The sequence below is a fragment of the Narcine bancroftii genome, chromosome 8, assembly GCF_036971445.1.
Source record: "Narcine bancroftii isolate sNarBan1 chromosome 8, sNarBan1.hap1, whole genome shotgun sequence".
Lineage (NCBI taxonomy): Eukaryota > Metazoa > Chordata > Chondrichthyes > Torpediniformes > Narcinidae > Narcine > Narcine bancroftii.
The window spans coordinates 16,898,055-16,921,913 of NC_091476.1; the positions used below are offsets into that span (position 1 = coordinate 16,898,055).

Here is a 23,859-nt window from a genome sequence, read left to right on the forward strand (position 1 = left end):
CGCCTGGACTTTAAATTTTAGGTATTGCGGGTGGCTGCAGTGACACTGTCTCCCAGCCTGGGTGGGGAGCGATGGCAGCGACCGTGCGGCGTGGCAGCCTGGCCAGGGTTTAAGGGCTGCGCGAACCCGGCTTGTCGCACTGGACGCAGTTCTCCCTATTGTCTGAATCGACCCCCCTTTTCCTCCATGATTCGCCATTGCCTGAATCTCTTTCTCCTGGTCGATAATGAGGAAGATTTAAAGATGGAGTAACATCCCTGGTGGGGGGAGAGAGAGCGAGCAGCCAGGATATCACACAAGCCACCCACGGCAGCTCTTCCCCAGCGGATCCAGATTGGGGCTGAATCAAAGAAGGGTATTCATCTGGCAATGAGGGAGGATTCTTGGACTGAAACGTCCCTTTGTGTCTGCAAGAGTTGGTGTTTGTGTTAAGAATGTAGATGATGATCTGCTTGTAAAGAATAGAAATTGGCCCAGTTCTTGCTACCACAGCAGCCTCACTGCAAGGGCCTACAGAGATCTGTGTTTCTTTGATGTGTGGCCAACCTCAGTGACTTGAACATACCTGTGATTACAGTCTCCGGTTGAATTGTTTGGCCAGAGGTGATCCCAGTATCAGTGAAGATGGAGGCTATTTGGGTGTATCAGTTCAGACTGATAGTCATTGGGGACTCCACAGTGGGGAAGTCGTGCCTGATCCGCCGTTTCACAGAAGGTCGCTTTGCCCAAGTATCGGACCCCACAGTCGGGGTCGATTTCTTCTCGAGGCTGGTGGAGATCGAACCAGGAAAACGGATTAAACTTCAGATTTGGGACACAGCTGGTCAAGAGAGATTCAGGTAAGTCTAAACATCTGAGGAAAACTTTGTAAAAGAACCTGTGCAAAGAAAATCAATGTGGTTGGAAATATGTTGTTGTTGTGCCTTGTGTCATTGTTTTGTGCTTTAGAGGTGCTGGCAGTAAACTCTTTTGTAGAAGCCTCTTTGGTGTGACATCATGATTTCTATTCCCATGATGCATGAATGAAGGTTGCTCTCTGCAGAGCAAAGTTTCCATCCACTAGGTCATAGAAGTTGCATTTCGCAGCTGCAGATTTCAAGTTCTTTTATTTGAGGATCCAACCAATGTTGACACATTCCCAAATCTCGCCAAATTGGAAGCACCCCTTCCAAATATTCTCAGTGGATCCCCCATTACCAACAATTCCTTATTTTAAGCTATCCTAAAGTAATTGTTGATTATTTTGCATTGGGCATTCTTCATTAGTATAGAGTTACAGAAATAATTGAGGACTTGAGTTTTTTAAACTAGACATTTTAAGTTGTGCATTTGTTTGGATGTTAAGTCAGGTCGACTCTCCTCAATTTCTACAAGGGAGAATTTCACACAAAATGTCTGCTGGCTCTCTCTAAATATATTTCACAGTAAATGCATACCTAATGCTGTGACAATGAATACCTTTGTAAAGGAACGTTTGATGATGGGCAATGCTGATGGTTTTGTGTCTAAGCAGAAATACAGATTATTAAATGCATATGAATACAATGATGGTGGATGACCTGCTGGTAGCTTGGCACTTGCAGAAGCATATTGGTCTTCACTGTGAGAGGTTTTGAGTACAGGAGCAAAGATGGCACTCTACTCCAGTGGTTTTCCTTCCACCCATATACCACCTTAAGTAATTCCTTACTAATCACAGGGCACCTATGGCATAGGGACTACTTAAGGTGGTATGTTAGTGGAAAGAAAAAGTTTGAGAACCACTGTTTTAATCAGACCTAATTGACTCGTTATGTGCACGGTTTCATAACTCCAAAGGAAATTGGCCAATGACAATTTTTCCTGAGCAAAATATTTCAGTAACAATTGGGTCTCGAGCAGTGGTTCTCAATCTTTTTTTTCTCTTACTAATCAAAGAGCACCTTATGGCATAGGGATTACCTAAAGTGGTATGTGAGTGGAAAGAAAAAGTCTGAGCTACACCTATACTTTGGTGAGACTGCACCTGGACGATTCCATGTGACTTTGGTCTCTAGACCCAAGAAAGGAAGGTTGACCAGATTTGCTCCTCAGATGGCCTGACTGTCATATGAGGAATGGTTAGGCCATCTCGGCCTCGTGTTTAGAAGAATGGGGCAATGTCCATTTGAATGGCATGGAATTCTCACCAGATACATCTGGATGCAAAGAGAATATTTTTCTGGGCTAGAGTGTCCAGAAAGAGGAGTCAGGAAGGAGAAGTCTCGAAAGAGGAGTAAGATATCTTGGAAAGAGATGACAAGAAATGTTTCGAGTGTGATGAGCCCATGGAATTCTCAGCCATAGAGCTGATCGATTAAATTCTGCATAAAGTCCTTGGCATCAGCTAAACCAATAGAATGTAATGAGCGCAATGTAGGATGTTGACTGCAGAAAAACATTCCAGAGTTTTCAGATAAAATCTCAAAAGGAACCAGAAGGAGACTTGTAAATTGTAACACAAATCTTGATTAGTGCCGGAGTTTTGAAGGAGTGGCCTAAAAGAGGAAAGAGAAGTAGTGAAACAAAGGTTTGTGGATGGAATTTCATAGCAAAGGCATGGCTGTTGGTGATGGGAAGAGAACTTTGGTAATGCACAAAAGGCCCAAATTTAGAACATTTGAGAAATGGGAAACTGCAGCAAGTAACAGAGCTGCTGCTTGCTGGCATCCTACCTGGCTGTAATGGTGGTAATACCTACAACTTGGCACAACTTTATCAACCCGGCCAAACTTCGAATTGAGATCACTCTTTCCCTATAGTGCCATGCTCTTGGCTATGTGCATGGGAGGTTTTGTTAAGGCCCTTGTACGTTCTGAAGATACAACATCCAGAAACCAGTTTCTCTACTTGACAGATAAAACTAACATCTGAATTTCTCATTAAGGAATGTGGGAATAAAAATCTCCTCACTACAGATTTCAGACCATGATGCAGCTGGTCAGCAAACTTTCCATCACACCTCTGTAAAAATTTGCCAGGGTTTCAGTTGTCATACCAAACCTCCACAAACCTCTGAGGAAGTAGAGGCACTGATGTGCTTTTTTCGCAAAGCCATTGGTGTATTGGGTCCAGGAAAGATCCTCCAAGATAGGGACTCCCAAGAACTTAAATTTGCTCACCCTCTCCACCTCTCATCCCGTAATGATCACTGGATTGTATACCGCTGGCTTTCCTTTCCTGAAGTCAACAAACAGCTCCTTAGTATTGGTGACGGTGAGCGCAAGGTTGTTGTTGGTGCCCCATTCAGCTAAGTTTTCAATCTCCACCCTGTAAGCTGACTCACCCCCTTCCTTTATAAAGCCCCTACCATGGTATAGTTGGCAAAGTTGTAAATGGTGTTATTGTTGTACCAAGCTAGTCGTAAGTGTAAAGTGAGTAGAGCAACGGGCTAAGAACACAGCCATGTGGTGTGCTGGTACTGAGGGAGATAGTGGAGGAGAAGTTCTTACCAATCTTCACTGACTGATGCTTCATAGATCATAATGAAGGGAATGCTACATTTTAGTACTAAATTGTGTATATCATTCTCATTATTCCCTGAAATTTCATGGAGAGTTGGATACAGTTTTCTTTCAGAAAAGTTTTCAATAGCAGAATGTGTTTTTATGACATTGTTAATCCATTTAGTATTTAATTAGAGTTGATGGTCCTGCTTTTTGTCTAGAACATGTCAGATATACACTTTTGCATACTCCACTGCTGTTATAAAATCCATAATGGATATTGCAATCCTATCACATCTACAAAGATAAGGCCTACTTGGTGGAAATACTTGGAAGAGAGAGACATCCTTTCAGCTGATTAAAAGCACATTTGATTTGATGCAGTGAGATGCACTTTGCTGCACTGTCTCTCCATGTGTGAGAGGCAAATGTTGTTTAGGGCTGAGTTGACAATACGAATAGAGAGACCTGGAAGAAAAATTGGCCCCACTATGCTGCCATCAGTTTGCCATCTGCAGATATCAAAAATCATACTGAAAATAAATGTTTGCAGCCCCGTCTTGGGTTTTGTTATTGGTTCTTCAGCATCAGTCGTTGACCAATAAATGAATGAGTTTCTTGAGCTTTTGTTGATGGTTGCAGGAATATTGCTGGTCAGTGAGATGGATGATCCCACCCATCGTGGGCAAGGCTATAGAGGGATTTGAAACATGCAAGGAAATTTAAAATTCAAGTGTTGGTTGACTGGGAATTGGGAGTGATGTTCTTGGTACAATTAGGAGATCGATGGCAGGAACTTTGATAAACAAAATCCTATGAAGTTGAGGGGGGGGGAGGGGGAAATGAAAGGTTAACAGTGATTATAGTAATCAAACAGGAAGCAAGAACATGATAAAGATGTCATCAGAAGAGATGGTTGAAACCCTGGTGAAGGTGTTAATATTACACAGGGTTGTGGAATGGGGAACTCAGTTCAGGATCATAGAGCACGCTGTATTTGAAAACATTCGGGTTCCATGTGTGAAGGTTGCTGGAGATGGCAAAGGAACAAATAGCATAGTTGGTGTGGCTGTTAGCACAACGCCTTTACAATACCAGCGATCGGAAATGGACATGGGTTCGAATCCTGCACTGTCTGTAAGGAGTTTGAATGCTCACCCCTTGTACCTGAGTGGGTTTTCTCTGGGGACCTTGGTTTCCTCCCACTGTTTGAAAATATACGGGAGGGTGTAAGTTAATGGGATGTATATTGGGCAGCACAGGTTTGTGGGCCAAAATGGCCTTTTACTGTGCGGTATGTCTAAATTAAAACATTTACAATGGGGAACAGATTTCATGTGGTGGATTAAAAAACAATGGCCTTCTGAATATTTAATGGAAGGAAATGTTTGTTCTTACAAAGCCATACCAGCTGTGTGGCAAATCAGGTGCCCTGGAGGAGTTCTGGGAGGTGAAATGAACTAAGAACAAAGAACCTGGCAAATCTGTTAGGGTTTTGGATGCTGTTGCTAAGGGGATGCTGGCAGGTGAAAAAACAGGAAGGGTAATTTCTGAGGACTCAAGATTAATCCAACATTCAAATAGATCAAGGCTAATCTGCATTTATCTAATTCCTATTAACAAAATAGCTATTGCATCAGTTCTGTGTGTTGTATTGTCCTCTGATTTTTACTATACTTTGTGAGAATGTTCTCCCTGCATAATCCTTCTGACTGGACCAGTTGCATTTATGAGATCACGTTCCATTGTTCTTGAAGACATATTTATCTCAGCACCTGCTGCTTAAAATGTTAGATACCTCAATCAGATCACCCTCTATCTCCTTTCACAGAAATAACGCACAGGTTTGCTCTCATGACGTCAGCTGATGTAGTTTTAGAAGGAAATGCCATTCTGTCCAACAAATTTAACACAATAAAGGGGAATACAGGCCATATCTATGCAAGCCATGCTGATAAATACACCATGTAATTGTTTACGCAATTTCATGTGTATGGCGCACCTTCCCATTGAGGCCATCAGGCATGATTAGTGACACCAACAGCACACAGTTTTGTTTTTTTATCACTTGCACAGAATTCTACTGAAGATGCAAACAAATGCTGCCTGGCACAAGCCAGGAACATCGTCTTAACTCGAGGATTGAAGCTTGCTTCAGACTTTGCTGCTAGGTTCACCACCAGAGAGTGTATCTACATTCAAGTAGGTGCTGTCTTTTGTTTAATACCTTTTTGAGGGATGCGATCAAGCAATCCTTACATTATCCTTCACCCCTCCCACCTTCATAATTCATAAGCCACTACCAGTCCCACTCTCCTCCACAGAAGAAATTTGAATGTATGCAATGCCTTTGGCACAAGAGAACACCAAGGCGAGAAGTTATTCAGTGATTAAGTGAAGAGTTAGTCAACCTGACGCAAAACCAAGATTTTTTTTTTTACACACTGGGTGCAATGCCCAAAACTGAATGCAGTATTCCAGATGCACCTGGCTAAGACCGCACACCCAATTTGAGTGATAACCTCTTGATCTTCCAGATTCCTGGATATAAAATCCATTATTCCATTGGCCTTTGATTATATCTTGGGCCTGTTTATTAATTTCTGATGACATGCATAGTAAAGAGTCAAATTTATTGAAATTCCACAATTTCTCTTCACCATTTAGAAAATATTTTGATTCCTTATAATAGGCAACTCTGAACTTTATAAGCCATGGGTCTGGCCACTCAGTAACTCTATCCATATTCCTTTTCAACCTCCTGGTCCACTATTGGCATCTGCAAACTTGAATATGCTACTCTGGATTCCATAATCTCAGCTCATTAATTAAAGTGAGAAACTGAAGCCACAGAAAGGATCTCTGGGGATTTTGCCAATCGATGTACTCTTTATCCCCCCCCCCCCACCCCCCCATCTCCTTAACTCTCAACCCTATCAAAATGAAAAGATTATACATGCTGTCATGTTTGCTAAGAATCTCTTGACTTAGCCTTTTAGAGGTCCTTGTACATTAACTGCTGTAAAGAAGGTAATATTAGTGACTGCCTAACAGGATTTGGCTAGATTAGTCATACGTGGTTTAATCTATCCAAAGCAAGACTAGTTCCCCTGTTCATGTTTGCTGTTCTGCTTTAGTCAAGCTATCTCTTAATGACAGATTCTAGTCATTTACTACCACAGACAGGCTGATGTTTGTTGGATTCTAAAATAATGAAGTATTTTTTGTACATTCCAATCTGCCCCTAGTTATTAAAAAAAAGTTTAAATTTAAATTTTAAATTTAGACATACAGCACAGTGACAGGTCATTTTGGCCCACATGCCATCCAATTTACACCCAATTAACCTACATCCCCAATATGTTTCAAATGGTGGGAGGAAACTGGAGCCCCCGGGAAATACCCATGTGGACATGGGGAAAACGTACTAACTCCTTCCAGACAGCGTGGGATTTAAACCCCAATCCCAATCGCTGGCGCTCTAAAGATGTTGCGCTAACTGCTGCACCAAACCGTGCTGCCCTAAAAGGCAGTTGGAAGGTGAGACCAGCACTTGTGCAATTTTCCTATCTACTTTTAATCTCTGAGATGGACATTTTTAATTACCCTCAAAAAGTTGGTGCCTTTTTTGCTCACATTTAGGACCCCACTGTAGTTGAGGATACAGATGTTTTTGCACCCTTAAGATGAAAAGCAATAAAAGAAACTAGAGATGTTGGAAATGTGTGTGTAAAAAAAAAAAAAAAAAAAAAACAAACAGGAAATGCTCAGCAGGCCGGGCAGCATCACCAACAGAGAAACTAAGTTAATGTACAGTAAAATCCCTGGTAACCAGCAGGGTAGATGCTGGATATGTGAATTTTCTGGTTGCTTGAGATTCGCTCTCACAAAGCCTAACAAATACACCTGCATTAAGAATAAATAATTTAAAAGATAAAAGACAGTGAAAAATGTAATTAAAAAAAAACAGTATTGTAATCCTTAATTGTGTAAAGTTCACTTTAATCAGACAATTCCCGTAACTTAGATAATTTAAACTCGAACTCCAGTCACTGGTGCTGTAACAGTGCTATGCGAACCACTACATGAACTGTGCTGCCATCATTATTAACCCTTCTTCCTCCCACTCCCCAAATTTACAGACAAAGCCTTACTAATATACATAATAATATATTAATAAAGACTCTTATTAGGCAAGGATAGGGAGACACTTTGGGAGAATCGTCTCAGCAGTGAGTGGCATCGGCTGGCTCTTCATTCTGGGCACCACCATTTTATTCAAACACAACTTTATTCAAACAGCTGCTTCAGGCAGGGCATGACTGGGACGCTCCACTGGCTGAATGTTTCCTCCCAATGGGTTGTGTGTTGCTTCGGTGAACATTTACTTTTACAATTTAAAACTTTAATTTACATTTTTATTTATTCTTATATACAGTATTTTAATTTTTCAAAAAATAATTGTCTCAATTATTTTTTGCTGGTCACTTGGGATTTCCAGTTCTGGGTTCTGGGGTGTCAGGTTGGGAAGAGTATCAGGTTCGGTGGGTTCACAAAGAGACGAGGTTGGACATGAGTGTTACAATCACATGCAACTTTAATTAACACACGGGAGACAAACATGGGAGAACATTAAACCGTACTTGATTACTATTTCACTTAAGCAATGATATAGACATTTACCTCGGACCTGTGATGGATTCCAATAGTGAACATATACTTGACATGCTCACACACTTGAGTACACACACCCTGTACCAACAGGGGTGTGGCTCTCTGCAAGTATTGATCTATCGCAATATTACGGCTTATCTTCAGTGTTGTCATGCCTTGGCTTTGCGAACAAAGATTTAGGAAGGGGCTGTCCACACCTGCTGCAGGATTGCTGGTGGCTGAGGAGGCCACTGCAAGACAGACATGCTCGGCCGCAGCAGCTGCAAAGGAAATTTTGTTCTGGGTTTGGTGCTTCTGTGTCACAGTTCTTCCTCTATCTCCTTTTGTCCTCAAGGCCAGCCCTGGGTGCGTTGTCAAAGGAGGAGATAGACTGGTGAATGGTGTGTCACCAGGCCACGCAATCAGAGGCTAGAGCAGACCACTGGCGATGGTCAATGTGACAGGCATCAAGGATTTCTTCAGAGAGTCCTTGTACCTCTTTTTCGGAGCCCCTCTGTCATGGTGGTCAGTGGAGAGTTGCTCATACAGCACTATCTTGGACAGGCGATTATCCTCCATCCTGGAGATGTGTCCTGCCCAGTGTTGCTGCATCTTCAACTGTATGGTCTTGATGTTGGTAACCTCAGCCTGTGCTCACCTTATCTGCAATACTTCCAGCGATGTCCACAGTTGTATGGGGCTTGGACCATGAGGCAGAGAGAAAGAAATGGTCTATGCATTGTTATTTTATGCAGTTCTGATCTTGGCACCTAGCCATTAATGACTCTAGGTAATTCGAATGAGCCAACAGCAAGGTATGCACTAATGAGTGGCCAGAGTCCAACCTTGATTGTCAGGAGATGTGACTTCCAAATAAGTTTCAGTCAGGGAGGACACGTGACCACCCACAATATTCCAGTCAGGCAGGGAGGTCACATTTTTCTCTATATTCCTCGTATAACATAGGGATTTTACTGTATTATGTTGTTGATCTTTTATCAGAGCTCTCATTAACTATTTTATCATCCAGCACATGACTAGATATAGCAGAAATGCAGAACTTTGATGAATCCATTGACTGTTGGATTGTTTAGCACTATCTTTTGTGTCGTGCTTACCACATAAGTAGTCCTGTATGGCAGCTTTTAGGAGGTTGGCAACTCATTTTAATTTTTACGCTTACTCAGTGCTGCTAGTAGAGTGGCTGCCTCACCGTGCCAGTGATCCAGGTTGAGTCTTGGCCTAGAGAGCTGTCTTGATGGATTTTGCACATTCTCCCTGTGACCATGTGGGCTTCCATCCACGTCCCAAAGACATCCACTTGTTTGGTTAATTGACTACTGTTAGTTGCCTCTCGGAGCAGGCGAGTGGTAGAATTTCTGGGGAGTGGATGAGAATGTGGGCAGAATACAAAATGGGATTACATTAAGGATCAGTGCAAATGAGAAGGTGATGGTTGACAGACTTGATGAGGGTCCGGTTTCCCTGTGGAAGGAGATAGATCAGTTGAGTGGTGTCATAACAACCACCTTGCACTTAATATTAACAAAACCAAGGAGCTGGCTGTGGAAATCAGGAGAATCCTAACCAGTCCTCATCGAGGGTTCAGCAGTGGAGGTGGTCAAGAACTTCAAATTCCTGCGTGTCAACATCTCTGAGGATCTGTCCTGGAGCCTTTGGGGTGTGGGGGGGGGGGGGGGGTGCGCGAGGCTTTCTCTTCCTAGACACCATTAAAACTTAACCATGCCCTACCAATCTTTTGCCTAAACAACCTAGCAGAAGATGCAAGTTAGTAACTCGCTTGCTTTCTATCATTGGTGGTATATATAATTTGCAGGTAATTTAAGTTTCTTGTTATATTCTTAAAACGTACATCTTTGACAAAGCTCATGGCTCTTTTTACTTCATTAATTGTTTTACTGATTAAAACTTGATGATGATTGAAGTAGGACAGAGAAAATACAATGCTCTTCCAACGATAACCATGCACAGCAAGACATGGGCATGGATGTTCTAGTAAGTTGGTGAATGGTAAAATGAATGCAAGACTACCTTCACAGCATCAAAGCAGAGCAGGACTTAGTTACTCCCCAGAAGAATAACAATTGTGTCCAGGTCAGTTACGCAATGTGACAGTTAGAGTTAACTCTGGTTAGACCACACTTGGAATATTGTGTTCAGTTCTGGTTGCCTCAGTACAGGAAGGATGGGGAAACTGGAGAGGATACAGAGATTTACTAGGATGATGCCTGGATTGGAGCTCATGTCTTTGGATCAAAGAAAGATGAAAGGTGACTTAATAGAGGACCACAAAATTTTGAGAGGGTGGCAAACATCAGGGGATATCTTTTTAAGGTGAGGGGAGGAAAGTTTAGGGGAGACATCAGGGGGAAGTTTTTTTTTACACAGAGAGTAGTGGGTGCTTGGAATGCATGGCCAGGGGTGGTGGAGGCTGGTATAATAACCTCTTTTAAAAGACAAGCACACGGAGGAAGGTTTAGTTTGTTGAGTAGGTTTCTATTAGTCAGCACACATCGTGGGCTGAATGGCCTGTACTGTGCTCTAAGGTTCTGTGTCTCCTGGAATAGGGTTTACAGAGTTGTGTTTCAGAGTGCTTTTTGTATGTTTCATAATTTAGTGTTTATCACCAGTATTTTTCTGTCAGTTTTTCAAGTTTGATTATTTTTCAGTTAATTTTGACATACCGTATTTTGTGGACCAAATTTTAGTGTAAAATTGAGTGGGTCAACGATTACATGCATACTACTTTCAACCGCATAGATGCATTGTTTGAGGTGTCAGGAACTCGGGTGGGCAGCTGGGGCTGAGTGGTAAGTCTGGGGCATTGGGAGCTCAGATGGGCAGGCAGCTCGGGCCTAGACGAGAGTTCTTGGTCGGGACGTCAGGAGCTTTGATGGTGGGCGGCTGAGGTAAGGGTCCGTGGTTGGGGCATTGGGAGATTAGATGGGGGAGGGGTGTGGCCGAAGCAAGGGTCCGCGATGAGGGCTCTGGGAGCTCCTGTGGGCAGGCAGCCAAGGCTAGGGTCTGCGGTCAGCGCATCGGGAGCTCTGGTGGGCAGGCGGGTGAGATGAGGCTTCGTGGTTGGGAGCTTGGATGGGCGGATAGGGCCAATAATTGGGCGGTCGACTTTTGCACATGATATATGGGCCAAAAATAGGGGGGGCAATTTTTACACAGCATCGACTATTGCACACGTATATACAGAACCTCAAATATGTAATTTCTCCACACAAAGAATAAAAAAGCAAGACTTGTGAGATTAGCCAGCACCAGGATGTATTTTAACATTTTGACATCCTGCCACCACCCAGTAGTCATGAATAATTGGCAATGAGCTGACTCACAGCAAACAGCTGCTTCTGTTTGCCAGTTAATTGTCGGTTGTAGAACTCCGCCAGTTGTAAGCATAACAGCTGCCAACTTACAATATAACACCAGCTCTTTCTGTGATTGGTATGGTCACTGAGATCCTATTACATGGTCAGCAAATGTGCATCCGTAGCAGCAAGTCTGGGCACAGCTAATTCTTTTAATTGATTTATGGGTTGTGTATCCTTAATTGCCACTGAGATACATATTGAGCTGCCTTCTTAACCCATTGCAGTTTTCTGAAAGTACTTTTACACTACTGTTGGCAGGGTGTTTTAGTATTTAGACCAAATTAAGAAATGGGAATATTGACCTGAATATATCTTTGAAATACAGTAAGACCCCTGGTATCTGGCACCAATGGTGATTGATAGATGCCTGAATAATTATTTTCTGGTTGCTTGAGACTTTTCCAATGCTTAACTCATACATCTGCATTAAGAATAAACAATTTAAAAGACAAAAATACTATACTGTACTTACACTGAACAAACTTCACTTGCATGAATATATAAACCTTAAAGCGTTTTTATTTTCAGTCACATTCTTTGAAAAACATTTAACCTTTGCTGCATCTGCAGATTCCTCCCCCTCCACGGAGCGACCCAAAAGACAAACAATAACATTATAGATAATTAACACCCCCCCCCCCCCCAAGTTTACAGAAAAAGCCTCTGATCTGGGCATCTCTTACTAAGCAGGGGTAAGGAAACACTTTAAGAGAGTCATCTGAATGGCAAATGGCATCAATCAGCTCTTCATCTTGGGTGACGCCATTGCTCTTTCACACAACTTATTCAAACAGCTGCTATGAGCAAAGCACGAACAAGACACTCTGCTGGTTGAATTTTTGCTCCCATCTTCACCAAATGTTTATGTTTTACTTCAGAGAACATTTACAATTTTAAATTTGCATTTCTATCCAATTATTTAATTATTTATTTGCCTTTTTGAAATTTATTTTCCTTTTTCTGCCAGTTGCTTGAATTCTGGATACCAGGGATTTTACTGTACTAGGAAGTTACCAAAGTTTTGCTAAAGATTGTATCTGATAGATGATTTAATTATTTTAGATGACAACATAAAGTGTGGATAGTGATTGCATATACGATGGTCTGCCTTTATGACAAAACTACACAGGACAAACTGATATGATGCCTTTATGTGCAGTGTAATAAGGGAAGCATGTTGTTCAGATAGATTTGTTCCATATTATGCATGCTTTCCAAAATGCATTGTTAAGTTTAAGATTGAAATGATTTTAGAAAGCATTTTTTATTTGTTAAATACACAAGTGAATCATATTTTAAAAGCAAATCTGGATGTTATGGACTATAGTCTACAATGTGATAGATCAAGAATCATGGGCCAAGGGTTCTGTATTGTTCTATCGCTCGCCCTTTATACTGATGGAGAATGGTGACTTCCGATGCAGGAGTTTTTTTTTTGAGGCTTCTTAATTAGGATATAGTGACCTGGAGAGAAACCTGTAGCTATGTAATTTCCATATGAGCATTGTCTGCATTCTTTCTGGGGAACGAGCTTCCAGGTGCTGTCAAAAATTCCCTCATGTTGCTCAATGTATTTTGTAGATGATGTATTCTCCATTCATAAAGGGAATGAATATTTAGGACTGTGGTTGAGCTCCAATCACGTGGTCTACTATGCCCTGCTTTGTTGCTGGAGGTTTGCATTGTTAGTTAAAGACTATTTCATTGCATTTCTGCATGCCTTCCTAATGGTAGAAGGACTTTGGCCATTTAGGGGATGGGTCACTTTTACCATTCTTTGTAGCCACAGCATTTAACCATTTACGGAGCGGAAACAGGCCAGGTTCACCTTTCAAGTCCGCACCGTTTTGAATGGATAACCTGGTTACACAATTCGTGATTGTCAAGAGAATGCATTGCCATTGAATTCAGTGGACACCTTGAGCTATTGAACAGGGTATACCCACTGAATTCAATAGCAGCTTCACTTTAAGAGTTAGGTGCTGGGCTATATCCTTATAATATGGCTGTTATAATAGCAACATTAACTGATTTTCGTCTGTATATATAACCATATAACAATTACAGTATGGAAAAAGGCCATTACGGCCCCTCTAGTCCGCACCGATTTAAATGAACTCCACTAGTCCCCCCTACCTGCCCCCTCTCCATAACCCACCAGTCCCCTCACATCCATGTACTCATCCAACCTTCTCTTAAATGACAAAACTGACCCTGCTACAACCACCTCTTCCAGGTCATTCCACTCAGCCACCATTCTCTGAGCGAACCTTCCTCTTATGTTACTTCAAAAGTTCTTCCCCCAACCCTTATGACCCCTCATTCCAAACTCACCTACCCTCAAGGGGAAGAGCCTATTCACATCTACTCTATCTATCCCCCTCATAATTTTAAAATACCCCTGGCAACCTTCTACACTCCAATGAATAAAGACCCAGTTTACTCAATCTTTCTTTGTATTCTAGATACTGCAATCCAGGCAACATTTTAGTCAATCTTCTCTGTACCCTCTCTACCTTATTGATATCTTTCCTGCTGTGTAGCTTTGACCACTTCTTTGGAAATGCTTCAAATCCTTTTTATCATCTGGGTGAATATTTGTATCCTTATTCTTGTAATGGTCCTGTTTTCCCATTGTTGAAAGGAGCTGCTTGTGAGAGCAGGACTGCAAGGTTGTCTTTCAGGTTGATGATCCCTCGGGGTTGGGTAGTGGGATGGGTGTCACGCTTGAGGTGTTGCTGTTTTTCTTGTGTGCTGTCTGGCCACCTTTAATTCCACCAATTGCTGTTTCTCACTGTTCCAATAGGATGTTTTCTTCTGCTCCTCCTCCAGCCAGAGCAGCCATTCACCTTCATTACCTTCTTTGATATCGCCAACATCATGTGTTCTCTTGCTTATCCCTTTGTTCTGTCCACCCTTCCCACCTCTGAAAATTTAACCATTCCAAATTCACCAGATTTGAAGAGCATTTCAAGTCAGACAACCTTTGCTTCTCTTTCCACAGATGCTGCTAATTTGCAGAGTAGTTCCAGTATTTTGCTACTTCAAATCTTTCCAGCAGTTCCTTCCATAAAAATACACACATGGTTCACCAATGTCACATTTTAAGATGGATTTATTTTTAATAGTACTTATCCAGCCTATGATTGGCTCCTTGCTCTTGTGCCTGCTTGCAATGGAACTTTCTACTGATTTTTAAATGATCTGAATGTGCGCATGTTGTGTGTTCAAAATGCAGGGGCCAATTTTCCACTGTATTGGAACTCTGTAACTGGCTATGTAAATACTCTTTTTCTTTGGCTTGGCTTCGCGGATGAAGATTTATGGAGGGGTAATGTCCACGTCAGCTGCAGGCACGTTTGTGGCTAACAAGTCCGATGCAGCGGTTGCAAGGGAAAATTGGTTGGTTGGGGTTGGGTGTTGGGTTTTTCCTCCTTTGTCTTTTGTCAGTGAGGTGGGCTCTGCGGTCTTCTTCAAAGGAGGTTGCTGCCCGGCGAACTGTGAGGCGCCAAGATGCACGGTTTGAGGCGAGATCAGCCCACTGGCGGTGGTCAATGTGGCAGGCACCAAGAGCTTTCTTTAGGCAGTCCTTGTGGATGTAAATACTAACGACCAGGTAAAATGCTCATTCATATTAAATATCAAACTAACCATGTCTTTCTAAAATTATCCAGAAAATAATTTTTAATTAAAAAAAAACCATATTGTTTAAAAGGAGGGAATGGTGTAAACGTGCAGCATTTGGAAGTTCATTGACTTCAATTTTCACTATCTACTTACCAGGGATAGAAAAAAAGTATTTTTTAGGTCATATAGATTGATTGAAGCCACAATTTGTAATGAAGAGTGTTACCGTTAGCCCCATTCACACTGGCACGTTAACCAGTAATTGACCACCAATCTACCAGTTAACATGCCAGTGTGAACACTCACAAACTGGCACGCAGGCATCAGATCACCCCGGAGATGAACCGCCTAGGGAACGTGTATCATTGCCAATTTGGTTTAGCTCAATATGAAAGGGAGAAGGGGTGTGCAGGACGTCACCACTGGAGGATAGGTACCCCTTTGGTCTGTGATGCCGGGTGGTGAGTGTGAAAGGGCGCAGAGAACCGGTTAGTATTGGTCCAGTGTGAATGGCAAAAACATTATTTTGAACTGCCTAATTGGTAAATTGGCAGTGAACATGTACACAACTTAGTGTGGTATCAAAAGATTGCTAGAGATTTTTGTTCCATTGGAGCTTACACTGTGCTGCTCAGCTTGCTTAATGCCTGTCCTTGTGACAACTAAATTATTCTGCATGTAGCAGACAAACCACTCTCCTCAGGGTATTACAAGACATAACTGAATGAACCAGACAACAGAACCTGTTTGGCACTCTTCACTAAACTCCCAAGGGCCCCAGTGTTGCAATTGTACTTGTTCTCTTTCCAGCAGAGGCAGAATTGTGTGCTCCACTGAGCGGCCAAGATTGGAAGTGATGCTGTTGGGTAACCGCCACAGGCTCTGCACTAGTAACTTACTTTCATGTGTATAAAGGAGCAACCTTTACCAACATTGGAGCATTTGTCTTTTGCCTGGGTTTCCGTCTTTAGATGGATGTCATGTAACTGTTTAGCTGTTGCATTTGAAAATGAACCCCATCCAAAAGCCAGTTGACACTGCTGTGTTAGTGTTTTTGGTTTCCTATGCACCCTGATCTTTCCCTCCAATTTTTATATAATCTTCTGGCAGAAACAAGTTCATAATTTTTTCCCATCATTGTATTTATTCTTTACGTTTCAATCTACATTTATCTTGTGTGCCTGCACTTTTTTTAAAGCTTGCAAATTATTTCTTAACCATATAATGGTCCATATAAAATAAATCCCCATAAAAGATCTAATTTTTGATTATTGGTAATCTTGCACAACTATTTTTAATGCTCAATTACTTCATCAATTCAAGTCTCATTTTTCTGTACATCTGTCTTCCTGCCTTTATTTTATTTGTCTTTAATTTGTTTTATTTAAATTATCTCATATTAAACTATGAGCCAGCCGGTAAGTCAAGTGCAGAACCTCATGGCAATTGTAACCATCTCAAAGGTAGTAAAAGTTAACACCAGGCGATGAAAATTTCATTTCAATGCAAAAAGAATTCAGCTCGATAGAACAATGAGGTTGGCCACAAATATCCGAAGGAGTGCTGTAAAGATTTTGTAAATCATCACTGTGTTATAAAACATCATTACAAGGCAAGCTCTACCATAAGTTTGTTTTTATTTGCCGATATTGATTTTAATGGAGTGAAAATGTTGATATTATTTTCCCACTCAAAATTGAGCTACGGCACAATTAGTTTTCAGTTGGAAGAACTTGCTTCTTAATTTCTCTGTGAATAAATAAGGATGTTCATGTAGAGGCAAAATACACCTGGCCTTTATAAAGATGGTATTTTCTCATTTTTAATTTTATGGGAAGGATAAAAAAAAACTATATGTATTCTTTCTTCTTTCCTTGGCTTTGCGACCAAAACCAAAGACAAAACAAATCTTTAAAAATTGTATTTTTTTGTACACTGTCTTGAATCTTGATTATAATAAGCTCTTTTCAAACATTTCTCTCTCACCTTTCAGGTCCATAACACGTGCATACTACAGGAATTCAGTGGGAGGACTTCTCTTGTTCGACATTACTAATCGTAGATCCTTCCAAAATGTCCACGAGTGGTTGGAAGAGGCCAAAGTCCACGTCCAGCCGTTCCAGATCGTTTTTGTACTGGTGGGCCATAAATGTGACCTGGCAGCCCAGCGGCAAGTATCCAAAGAAGAGGCAGAGAAGCTTGCTGCTGCTTACCGGATGAAATACATTGAGACATCGGCAAGAGATTCAATCAACGTTGAACAGGCCTTCACAGACCTGACGAGGGATATTTATGAACTTGTAAGGAGGGGTGATATTGTGATGCAAGAGGGTTGGGAAGGAGTGAAGAGTGGTTTTGTTCCAAATGTGGTCCACTCATCAGAGGAAGCTGTTAAATCAGGCAGGAGATGCCTCTGTTAAATTAAAAGAGTGGAAAGATTTAAATTGGATAAGTTCCTTCGCACGTAGAGACTGTACCAAATAAATAATGTGGGCCTTTTTAAATCTGTATTACAAATAATTCATTATTTCTGCATTGTGGCCAACTTGATCTGTTTGTAAATAATGGGGCCCTGAGCTATCAGTCTGCTAATAATGATGAAGAATTTATCTTCACTTTGTTCCTCTGGGAAGGGGGAACAATAGTGAGCCCATTTACCTTTGAAAGTTTTTAAAAAAAGTACCTGTGAATGGGTCAGACCAATAACTTAATCTAAAAGAGGACAGTAAAGGCAGTTTAAAGTGCTTAAACCACTACATAGACGTGCTTCTCCCTGATACACTGCTCTGTAAAGTCAGTTGCCCAAGACATAATTGGAAGAGATCCCAATTGGAATTTATTCTGCCCAAGATCTATTTAAAATAAAACAGTATAGAGATTATTCCACTTCTAGTAACATGCAATTCTTAGGTTACAATTTTACGCATTGATGTTTTGTGTGCATTTTTGGTCTCCTAATCTAAGGACATATTTGCCAATGAGGGGGTGCAGCGAAGGTTCCCCAAACTGATTTCTGGGATGGTAAGACAGATGTATGAAGAAATTCCCCTTCCCAGAGGAATTTAGAATGAAAGGGGATCTTAGAGAGGCACACAAAATGCTGATAGGACTACACAGGATAGGTGCAGGAATTTTTTTCCCCCGATATCGGGGAAGCTTAGAACACCCAAAAGCAATTTAGTTCTGATGTAAGGAGAAACTTTTTCTTTCAGTATGTGCTGAATTTTTGGAACTCCCTACCACAGAAAGTCATTGATCCCAGTTCATCAGATATATCCAAAAAGGAGTTGGTGTGGCCCGTATGGCTAAAGGGATCAAGGGGGGGATGGAGAGAAAACAGGAATTGTGTACTGAAATTGTATGATCAGTCACAGAGCAAGGACTGAATGGCCTACTCTTAATTGTGTTTCTTTCCTTGTCTTCCTTTTCCTTTATGACGAGAGCTGTTTGCTCATGTAGAGTGCAGCTCTTTGGCACTTTCACCTGATTGGACTGGGCATCACCACTGAACTCAATTGGCTAGCAAATAAGGAACAGGAACTCTGCCATTTTTTTCCTTTCTAATCAGGGGACGTGACTTACCTGACACAGAGTGGGCCCTTCATGATCGATATGGCTCACGAAACATACTGGCCAATGCAATGATAGGTAAAAGAAAACAGGAGAGACAAAAAAAATTAAAAACATTTAGTATGAATAAATAGTGAACATTTTGAAATGCAAAGTTAAGAAGGCCTTTACTAGCCTATGTGTAGTGACTGTACAAACAGATAAAGAGATATTTGTAAATCAGTAAGTTGACCATATGCTGTATATGATAGATCAGTGCTATTGAATGATTCATTATCTTGCTGAATAAATGGTTAATCCATCAAGTCCTTAACCTGGTGAGTAAGCAGGAACACAAAAAGCAACTCTAATGAATAAACAAACTCAAAAGTTAGCAATGTATTCAACTGTACAAATAGAAGCCAAGAATAGCTTAAAAAAAGTCACACACACAACCTTTACCTGGATAATTGAGCACTGGATCATTACAGTAAATTGAAAGTAGATCCGAGGCTGAGAAATAAGGAACACAAGTGAATGCATTTAGATTGGAAACAAAGATTGTAGCTCTAGACACTTACACAGCAAATAACTTTCATTTTCTTACTAAATAGGAATAGTACCCATGAATAACTGAACAAATAATCCAAGATTACGGCATTCAGCTGAAAAAAAACTGCAATGCAGTTGTATCCAAACCATGTGACCCAGATGTTGATTCTTCATCAAATTAACAAACAGGAACTTTAATCTATTAGGATTCTGAGAGCTAACAGTTTTAAGACTTTTCCATGATATTTTTAACTAGAAGCGAACATTTTTTTTTTGAGGTGAACCTATTGCTGCTTCTAGAATGACTTGATGTTTAAGGAGGTTTGCTAATTTACCAAACCCGAGATTCTGAAAGTGTACATTTCTTGCATTTTTGATTTTCCGTGGTCTATTTTACACAATTGCCAGATATCAAAATTATCCCCAATGTGTGCTGTATAAGATACATTAGGTAGGTCTGTAACACAAAATATCCAGAGGCAAACATCCTTTTATCCATTTAAGAAGCAGGTTGCATTTACATAGTAACTTATTAAAACTCAAGATATTCAAAAACACTTACCAGCCATTGTTTTAATTTAAAATGTAGCCTCTGTTGCACTGGAAAATATGATTGCATTTTTTGCACAAAAAAGTCCTGCAAAGTACAAATTAAATAAATGCAGGCAACCCATGTCACAGTGATTTGAGGAACTGAATTCACAAAGCCCCATACAAAAATTTGAGACGTAAAATAAAATTTCCCCTTGGAATTTGTGGATTAGGTTTAATTAATGTTGGATTTTTGAAAAAATGAACTCAATAAATATTTTATTTAACTTGTGTTTCTTGACACATACACAGATAGCTGGACTTTTTTTGCATCGCGGAAAATCACTATGCAGGCTCATTGAACACCATTGTGTAAAGTTGCCACCATTCACCTGTGACAATTATTGCTCAGAAGGGTATGAACTGAATAAAAAAGGATGCTCTGTATCTAAATGCAGAGGCTGATGTGCTTCTTAGCACCACCACTGATCCACTTCCAGCTAGCATGAGCAATTATAATACTGGGAATAATCCAAAGAAAGATGGGGGGGAAAAAATTAGTAAATTGATAATAGAATCAAAATTGTAATTTCTAATTATCCAACATTAATTAATATTTGTGATGAGATAGGAGTAGGTATTTCTGTAATGCATTCATTACTGTGCTCTCATTACACTGATGTTTCAATAAATGCTACAAGGCCCAGGGCAGCACAGACCATACAGTAAACTAAAGCAGGGAAACTAATGAAAAAAAAGGTAAAAATACAAATTAATAAACAAATATAAAGATGGTAAGAACTGTGTAAAATGACCCCTACATAGGGTGGAAGGAGAATGAATGGAGAATGGAGAGTGACAAGTGAGACAGCATACCAGCATAGGGAAGGGTCAAATCAAAGTGGAAAGTAGACAAGGAGTATTGAAACTAAACAGGAATAGGGTGTCAGGATAAAAAAAAATATAGAAATTTATGTAAAAAAAGTAAAGGATTGTGAAAAGAGTTCACAGCTACACCAACAAAAATGAGCTGTACCACACAAGCAGCTCGCACAGATCCTCTATTGCCCAATTGTCTCCTTCATGACATTATATTCAAAATGAGAAAAACTACCTTCCAAGTATTGCAAAGACCAAAGCAATTGTCTTCAGGTACTACCACAAACTCCAATTACTTTCTGAACATTGTCCAAAATGAACCAAATTGCTTCCAACCTTGATGCCCTACATGATCCCAAAAGGAACATTAAACACGAACATTATATGTACTGTATTAAAGTTATTACCTTTGTAATCTTACTCATTGCATTCTGGGATATTTCAGGTACCAAAGTCTGCGAAATGAAGTGTATTTGCTTATATTACTTACAAATTCATCTTCCATTAACCTGATTGCTTCATCCTCCAAAAGAAACACAACAATTTCAAGAACTCTTGGGACAGCTTGTCCAAAATGTATATTACAGAGAATAAACTCACACACAGTCCAAGGAACTGGAATTCTGTAATGTACATCAGATATCCTTCATCAGTAGCATACAGTTCCAATCTTGGAGAAAAAGCCTGCTTTTCTTGATTGATGGGGTGGCTATTGCAAACAATATTCCAGAAGTAGTTACATGGACAAGCGTGGAGTTATAAAGGAGACAAAACACTCATTGTTACAGGACAGTTGTGTGTACGAGCGATTTGAATGAATATTTTTTGAGATGACTCAATAATAAGAACGAATGAGGCTAGTTCATAATGATATATGTATTGATTTTCAAAAAGGCATTTAATAAAAATATTGGATTTGTTGGGGGTGGAAGGGCAAAAACAGCACAGGTACAAAAGTGGCTCGAGGATGAAAAAGTAGAGCTGCTGAGAATGTAGTAAAACACGAACATCTGCAGACACCGTGACTGATGCACAATGCTGGAGAAACTCAGCAGGTCCAACAGCGCATTTTATATAGCAAAGATAGATACATAACCAATGTTTTGGGCTTGAGCCCTTCAACAAGGTACAGTATGAGAAAAATGTTGGCAGACACCTGAATAAAATGGTGGGGGAGAGAGGCACAGGAGGAGAACAGTTGTGAATGGCTGCTTTTCAAAGTGGAATGGATTATATAGGAAGCTCCCCAAGTTCAAAGTAAAGACGTACATTAATGACCTGGACACAGCGCGGTATAGACTAAAATTTCCAAGTTTGCATTTTGCATGTAAGTAGATAAAATTCAGTACAGAAAAATGAACAGTGACAATTTTGTAAGTAATAACAGGAGAACATATTGACTAAATAGTATAAATTTGAAAACAAAGACTTATGGGAATTTGTTCACAAATCTTTGAAAGCAGGAAGGTTAACAAGAACATTCAGTGAAACAGAGATCCTTGAGTTTGAAAACAAAGACAAAAGCCATTCTAGCGCTAAACCTGTACAAAATACTAGTTCTGCTCCTGAGCACTATATTTCAGGACGTCCAGAAAGGCAGAGGAATTAATATTACACTGAAAGATGAGAGAACCAGTTGTTTTCTTGAAGCTGGGGCTTCCGAAAATAATGTCAAGTCAAATTTATTATCATCTGATTATACCAGTGCAACCTAACGAATCAGCCTTCTCCAGTCCTCAGTGCAAAACACGCAGACACATTACCAGACATAACGCACATTCAAACAATACACATGTATTCATATATACAAATAAATAAATATTGTTGGGTAAATATGAGTTAGTGTGGTTAGTGTGAGCAGTTCCTTTTGTTGTTCAGCATTCTTACTGACCATGGGAAGAAGCTGTTCCTCAGCCTGGTGGTCCTGCTCTGATGCTCCTGTATCTCTTTCCCAATAGGACCAGCTGAAAGATGCTCTATATAGGGTGAAAGGGTCAATGATTTTGCAGGCACTCTTCAGACAACAATCCCGGTAGATCACTTTGATGGGGAGGAGACTCCAGTGGTCCTCTTTGCCACTCATGGTCTTGTGAATTGACCTCCAATCAATCTCTCTGCAGCAATTGTACCACACTGTAATGCAGCCGGCCAGGATGCTCTCGATAGAGCTCCTATAGAAGGCTGACATAATGATGGCCAGAACCCTTGCCAGGTTCAGTCTTCTCAGGAGTGCAGTCTCTGTTATGCCTTCCTAACAAGTGAGATGTTGAGTCTCCACGATAGGTCACCAGCTAAGTAAACACCAAAGAACTTGGTGCTCTCCACTACAGAGTTGTTGATGTGTAGTGGAGGGTGGTTGATCCTGGTCCTCCTCAAGTCCACAATCATCTCCTTCACCTTGTCAACGTTGAGACTCAGGTTGTCACTCTTGCACTATTTCACGAGATTTTCCACCTCCTCTCTGTAGTGCGACTCATCATTGATACTGGTGAGGTCAGCTACTGTTGTGTCATCTGCAAACTTGATGACACTTGGAACTGGATCTGGGCTGGGTCAGTAGTGTAAACAAGAGTGGGCTGAGCAGACAGCCCTGAGGTGAGCATGATGGTGTTCAACGTTCTGCTACTGACCAGGACAGGGTGTGGTCTTTCCTTTCTGGAGTGCAGAATCCAGAATAATGGAGTAAATAATGAGCAAAGTGGTGGGATCAGTAACGCAAGATTTAAAATAACTGGCAAAAGGACAAGGTCAGGATTTGAAATGCGTCAATAGAATACTGGAAAAAAATCCAGTACCATCTTTCAAAATAGAAATGAGATTTGGGGATGTGGGACTAATTGGGCTGGTTTTCAGTTAAATGTTAGTGCCAACATTATCAAATAAGGTCCTTGTACATTCCTTAACAATCCTAATGGCTGTACAGTTCCAAGACAGTAAACTGTAATCCACTGGATGCAAGGGCACAGAATAAAAAAATGCAAAACCTGGCAATCTTAAACACAGACCACAAGAGGTGATAAAATAAGGAAAAATGTTGATTTTTTTTTCCCCCAGCATCAAAGACATGGTTTTCCTCACTAACTAACCTATACCATTATGACATCAACTGAGAGCTTAAAATGGAAATCTGCTCAACTCCAGCAGCAGTGGACTTTACTTCAAGATTTTTCACTGGAAAAGATTAAATACTCCAGGAGCACATA

General features: G+C 40.7%; 1 protein-coding gene across 1 annotated transcript; it reads left to right on the plus strand.

Moving 5' to 3' along the window:
• The first annotated feature begins 586 nt into the window (after positions 1-586).
• Positions 587-19,017, plus strand: LOC138740412 (ras-related protein Rab-39B). The gene is made up of 2 exons (XM_069893006.1): positions 587-839; positions 17,139-19,017. The coding sequence occupies exons 1-2, from the start codon at positions 625-627 to the stop codon at positions 17,563-17,565; spliced, it is 642 nt and encodes a 213-aa protein (XP_069749107.1). The 5' UTR covers positions 587-624; the 3' UTR covers positions 17,566-19,017.
• The last annotated feature ends 4,842 nt before the right edge of the window (positions 19,018-23,859 follow it).